Raw genomic sequence first — 6,343 nt, forward strand, 5'->3', positions numbered from 1 at the left:
AACTATATTTTAAATATATTAAATACTTATGATAAACATATTCAATTTACTCTAGAAGAACAAGTTAACCATGCCATAAATGTTTTAGATATAAAAATTACAATTTTAAAAAATAACTTTTTAAAAATTCAACTATACCAAAAGCCAACACATTCTGGACACTTTTTAAATTACCGTTCATTCCAATAATTTAAAATAAAAAATAACCTAGCCATAAATATGCATTGTCGCATTAATAAATACAATTCGAACAATTCGAATGATAATGACACCATTGACTCCCAATTAAACAGGTCGGCCAAGCCGGAATATTAGTTTCACATCGACGCAAAGTATCAAAGGTTAAATAGTTAAGCTACCTTCGATGTCTGACGACGTGCAGTGTGTCAGAATTTATAGCCCGGTGTACCTAGTAACAAAGACCATACCACCGGAGGCCTATCATCATAGTGCCCTACGCCAGCGTCCCCAAGCCGGGACAGGTGACAAATCCAGCATGGGTAGCAGAACCCTACTGCTGATGGTCGCACCTTAGACGCAAGCCACTCAACCCAGCAGAAGGTGCAGCAATGGGTGGACCAATCTCCACTTCGCACACAGCAGTGGGATTAAGAGTGGATGCTATAGCAACTCCAGCCGACACCCGACCTACGTAGGTAAGGAGTCAAACCCTTTGGAGAGAGCTCCTAAAGGGGAACGACGAGCGCACAACACCCCAAGTAACCCGGCACAGCTGGCACCGGAGATCCCGGTGGACCCCAAAAGGCCGGAAAACAGGAACGCCGTGCCCGCATATGGAGGCTCGCCGCCCCACAGCAGGCTACCCAATCCGCCGAGGTGGCCAGTTTGCCTGGACCCTCTCCGTTAAGCTGAGCCGTAACCCAGTTTCCAGCCCATACCTGACCGAAGTCGGAGGTGGAGATAGGACCATTTGATCAGAGCTAACATCTTCCAGTGCGCCACCGCCCTTATGGGTTACAAGAGCCGGACCCCAACTCCCCGGTAAAGCCACCAGTTATTGCACACTCTAACCCATTTAGGGCCTCTGACGTCGTGCAGTGTGTCAGAATTTATAGCCCGGCGTACCTAGTAACAAAGACCATACCACCGGAGGTCTATCATCATAGTGCCCTACGCCAGCGTCCCCAAGCCCGGACAGGTGACAAAACCAGCATGGGTAGCAGAACCCCACTACTGATGGTCTCACCTTTGACGCAAGCCACTCAACCCAGCAGAAGGTGCAGCAATGGGTGGACCAATCCCAACTTCGCACACAGCAGTGGGATTTAGAATGTATGCTATAGCAACTCCAGCCGACACCCTACCTATGAAGGTAACGACGTGCAATAATAATCCAATATAATTCATTTACAACGTCGAAAATATCCCTATTATAACATATCGAAAGAAATTATCTAATTCAAACTTCCCGCCACCCGCCAATTATAATCCTATTCTAGCATATCGAAAAAATTGTCTAATTCAAACTTCCCGCCAAAATAATCCTATTACATTTTTAATTATTTTTCTTTTAATTATTTTTATTAATTTCAAACTTCCCACCAGAAAGACTTTATAACGATTTTCGAAACGTTATTTCAAACTTCCCACCAAAATTTCAAACTTCCCGCCAAAGCTCGGCGTGTACCTTGTAGCGCCATCTACCGTGTCGTCGCTTTCCACGCCAAACATACAAACAAACAAACAAACAAACAACACTTAACGACATTCCGTCCATATAGTGTCATTTAGAATATATATTCGATCGTTGTGAAACTAAAAATAGTGGTTTTCTAATTCTGCTTATTATATTTAATTCCAATCTATCTACTTGTAAACAATTAAAATTAAATAAACAACGCATTTACCTAAAACTCCCTTACTTAGGAAAAAGTAATAACGCCCTCGAACGCAAACTTAAAATTTAAATGAAAATGTCGTTTACCAAGAAGGTGATACGTTTAAAAAATTATTTAAAAATCCAACCAACTCCCTTGTGGTGCTTGCTCAGAAAAATATGTTGGAGAGACTATGAGACCAGTTTTAACTAGGATAAAAGAACATCAACGCTCATTAACTAACCTTGACCTCCATAATAGTTTAGCATTTCATACGATAAACTCTTTATGGTGGACTTCGAGGAAAAGGCTTTAGAAAACTCTCCTTTTCGAATAGATTTTTGGAAACGATATGTGGACGACATACTTGCAAAATGGACGAACGGTATAGAGAACCTAACAGTGTTTTTAGGCTATCTCAATGGAATACACGAAAAAATTCAATTCACAGTCGAAATTGAACATAATAATCAAATACCCTTTCTGGACGTTTTAATAACAAGAGCCGATGATGTTTACCAGACAAAAGTGTACCGAAAACCGTTCTCAGTGGTAACCCCGCCGCACGCACTTTCCGCGCACGCGGAATCGCAGAAATATTCGGCTTTCTCTTCGTTTGTGGACAGGGCTTTTGAAATTTGTAGCAATTCGACTCTACTTAATGATGAGCTCAATTTTATCCGACAAGTGGCGTTAGATAGGGGTTTTACTCTGACCAAAATAAATCGTTTGATTGACAAAATAACGAGCAAAAAACAAACTCTGAACGGAACCAAACTAGAACCTGATCTAAAGAAAAAACCCTGGGTGTTGTTACCTTATTGCCCTTTAACTCAAAAAATTGGAAAACTATTTTTCCAATGTTGATTGCGTTCCGATCTCCACTCCCTACATGAAAATGGAAAAGTGTCTACCTTCGCGAAAAGATAAATTAGAACCTGATCAAAAAAGTGGAATTTACAGAATTCAATGTAGTTGCAAAATGGCGTATGTTGGTCAAACAAAACGAAATTTGAAATTCAGAGTGAAAGAACACAAAGCCGACGTTCGTCTGAAGAGAAGCCATAAAGCAATCTACGCTCACGTCGAAGAATGTAAAGGTAGCTACGATTTCAACATGGTAGAACTTCTAGCAGAAATTAAGACTCCAACGGAATTAAATATTCGCGAGTCGTTAGAAATCGAGAAACTAAGGAAACACAATTTAGCGATTAATAGGGAGGAAGGCCCGAGTTCTTTCTTTGTTAAAAATATTTAGATTGTATATGCTAAGAATATTGTCTCGTGTTTTTAGTGGCAGCTCGATGGCTCGTGTATAAAAAACATTTTAGCACCTGATGATGACGCGAGCGCGTGTCGAAACATGTCGTGCGTAAAAATAAAAACATTTTATTGTGTAATAGTAGTTTTTTCAAATAATTTCGCCTATAGTAATGTAAACATATCTTATTATTATAAATATATTTAAATTATATGTACCTCAATTATTTTCGTTTCCACGTTTTAAGCACTTGGAACACGTGACGCACGTGTCGTTTTTTTAGCATTTTTTTATTATAGGCCAAATTAAACGACTATCGGGAGATATCGTAGGTTACCTAGGGTTTTGGCCTAAAATTAGCTTTTGATTATGGTACCTTATCGTTCCCTGGCTTGATTTGTAATGTATATAACAAATATTTCCACAGCGTTTTGCAGTGTCTCTCGGCCTCTTGCACGGTTGTGTAACTGTGTGAATACTGTGGTATCTACTATGCTGCAGAACATCTTCCTGGCCCATTACGCTGCTAATAGCCTATTATAGCTATATCTCGGGTAAGTATTAGTATGCTATCGTGTAGGAGTTAGCTTACTTTCGGGTAGGTTGTAGTTCACTATCATTTACTAGCTTACTCTCGGGTGGGTTTTAGCTTATTTTCGGATATATTTTAACTGCCATTCGGACTGATTCTTAGTTCGCATCTTAAAATAGAATAGCTTAAAGATAAACTCATACATTTTAGTTTAGTCTAAAACATTTCAGCTTACGTCACGTATCCTGCTGTATCTTAGTTTTCCTAAATCTAGAATATTGGGAAGAATAACGCCCCCTAACGGTGGCGTCACACAAACTAAAATCCTACCCGAAAAATTGCAGAAAAAATTATCATAAAAAATTCGGTAACTTAAATCTAGATAAAGATGGCGACATTTCTCCGATATGGGATATTTAAAAATGGTCTAGTCCCTTCAACTATATTTACCTAATGTTCTTTCCTCCATTTTTAAATGTATAGAAATATGACGTCATTATACCTATTGTAAATGTTGTAGAAATAAATAGGCTTTTTTACACTTGACAAAGGATTTTGGAAGACTAGAAACGTTGCGCCGAACGATGTCAAAATTCTTATCATCACGTTTTAAATGTTTGTATTTAAATATAGGGTGATTCCATGTCAAATCAACACACCCATTTTACTTGCCCTACTCGGATATGGATGAAATTTCGTATAGAGATAGTGCATATGGACAGAAAGAAAAATGCAAAGTTTTATTTAATTAACGCAAACGGTTTTCAAAATATAGCTACGTGAAATTTCAAAAAATTGCCAAAAACGCACCGTTCGTATATTTTCTAGATCCTTTCCAGAAGCACTTATAATTCAGCAAGAGAGTTGCTAATAGTGTCATTTTACTCAGTTTTCTATGCCCTTTTTTATGATATCCAACATGGTTAAAAGTTTCAAAAAAAACTTTTTTAAATTTTTTTTCAAAATTTTTAAATTTTATTTTCTAAAAAAGCGCATCATGAAATTGTTTTTAAAAAATCCTGTGAATTAACTGTACTTGTGTTAAGCGATTGTCAAAATTTGAAAGTGGGAGGTTAATGGGTTCATAGTTAAAAAATATTTCAAAAAAGAGTGGTTTTTCAAGAGATTTGCCTTTAATTGTAATAAGAAAAGTAATATTTTGGGTGAGGGGGGGAAACGCCAGTCGATTAGAGGGGGAAAGACACGTGCTTTGAGGGAGAAAAACTGACCTTTGTATCTACAAGGTTTTAGTTTCAGTTTCACTTTCTTCACACTAATTCCCTCTCGCCAGTTGAAGACGGACTTTTATCGGTTTTATCGTAACACCGAGTTAGTATGTGTTGGATAGAATAGTTATTTTGTTTAAAACTAACTTATATGAAAACCAACTTTATAATGGAAAGCAAATTGAAATTTATTAAATTACAGTGTTTTAATCCATTAAATAAAAGTAATCACACTATTAGGGACAAAAAGAAACTGAGAAATGTTACATCATGGATGTGTAATTTATTTCCTGAAATGCCTAAAGAAGCTAAAGTTTGTGATTTTTGTCGAAAACAAATTGGAAGGTCTAAGGATAGTACTAATGCCAATCAGCCTGGACCTTCAATCAACATTAGTGAAGAATCCCGGAGTTCAGATTCGGATAAAGACCCAAGCTTTTCTTTACAATCAAATATTGTAGTTGATAGACTGAATACTTCTCTTTTGGAGCTAGAAGAGTCTCCAATTGTCAAAAAGAAAATTCTATCAAAGCCGTGTGCGACGAAGAAATTGAAAAAAATTAACTCGGCAATGAAGCGTAAAATCTTCGTAGCAGCTGAAGATTCATCTGAAAGCGATGCTGAGGATCCAGATAAGTCAATTTTACAAAACCTCAAAGACACATTTTCTAGTTCTACAAGCAGAGCTAAAAAGGTAATGATACTTACCTGTCTACCAAAAAAATGGGGTATTAGGCAAATAATGCGGGAATTTAACGCGCCAAATTATATGGTAAGACAAGCCAAAAAAATTGTAAAAGAAAAGGGTATTTTAGAAAGTCCTTATCCAAAACCTGGTAAAAACCTTTCAAAAGATATTGTTGATACCATTCATTCATTTTATGAAAATGATGAAGTCAGCAGAGCAATGCCCGGTATTAAAGACTGTGTAACAGTAGCTGACTCAAATGGAATTAAAACAAAAATGTCGAAACGACTAATTTTGTGTAATCTCAAGGAGGCTTACGCAGTGTTTAAGGCTAAGTTCAAAAATTTTAACATTGGTTTTTCGAAATTTGCTGAACTTAGACCAAAACAATGTATTTTAGCTGGTCAAAGTGGCACACATGCAGTTTGTGTATGCACAATTCACCAGAACGTAAAATTGATGATTGAAAATGCAAAATTAGGAGCTTTGACTAATGGTGAATTAAATACCTATAAACACTGCTTAGCAAAAATGCTGTGCAATCCATCCAATATTGATTGTAACATAGGCGAATGTGGAGAATGCCCTGGGGATGCCCCGATACGAACATTCCTTCAAGAGGCTTTTGAAGAAAACCTAATAGAAAATGTAACTTTTCGTCAATGGATAACGGTTGATCGTTGCAACCTTGAAACTTTTCAGAAATCTCCAGAAGATTTTATAAATCTTTTTTGTGATAAACTGTCTCGCCTAATGAAACATGATTTCATTGCAAAGCAGCAATCAGCATTCATTAGT

At 37.2% G+C, this 6,343-nt stretch overlaps 2 protein-coding genes across 2 annotated transcripts; both read left to right on the plus strand.

The window, feature by feature from the left end:
• The first annotated feature begins 2,126 nt into the window (after positions 1–2,126).
• LOC149958859 (uncharacterized) lies at positions 2,127–2,705 on the plus strand. The gene has a single exon (XM_090167262.1). The coding sequence runs from the start codon at positions 2,127–2,129 to the stop codon at positions 2,703–2,705; it is 579 nt and encodes a 192-aa protein (XP_090023388.1).
• A 31-nt stretch (positions 2,706–2,736) lies between these two features.
• On the plus strand, positions 2,737–3,096 carry LOC149958860 (uncharacterized). The gene has a single exon (XM_090167263.1). The coding sequence runs from the start codon at positions 2,737–2,739 to the stop codon at positions 3,094–3,096; it is 360 nt and encodes a 119-aa protein (XP_090023389.1).
• Positions 3,097–6,343: the final 3,247 nt, after the last annotated feature.

The sequence above is a fragment of the Leiobunum rupestre genome, chromosome 2 (genome assembly GCF_980474605.1).
Source record: "Leiobunum rupestre chromosome 2, qqLeiRupe1.1.hap1, whole genome shotgun sequence".
NCBI lineage: Eukaryota > Metazoa > Arthropoda > Arachnida > Opiliones > Sclerosomatidae > Leiobunum > Leiobunum rupestre.

Bases quoted from the DNA above. Each gene is read 5' to 3' on its own strand.
- LOC149958859 (XM_090167262.1), top strand. From the start codon at position 2,127: ATGGTGGACTTCGAGGAAAAGGCTTTAGAAAACTCTCCTTTTCGAATA.
- LOC149958860 (XM_090167263.1), top strand. From the start codon at position 2,737: ATGGAAAAGTGTCTACCTTCGCGAAAAGATAAATTAGAACCTGATCAA.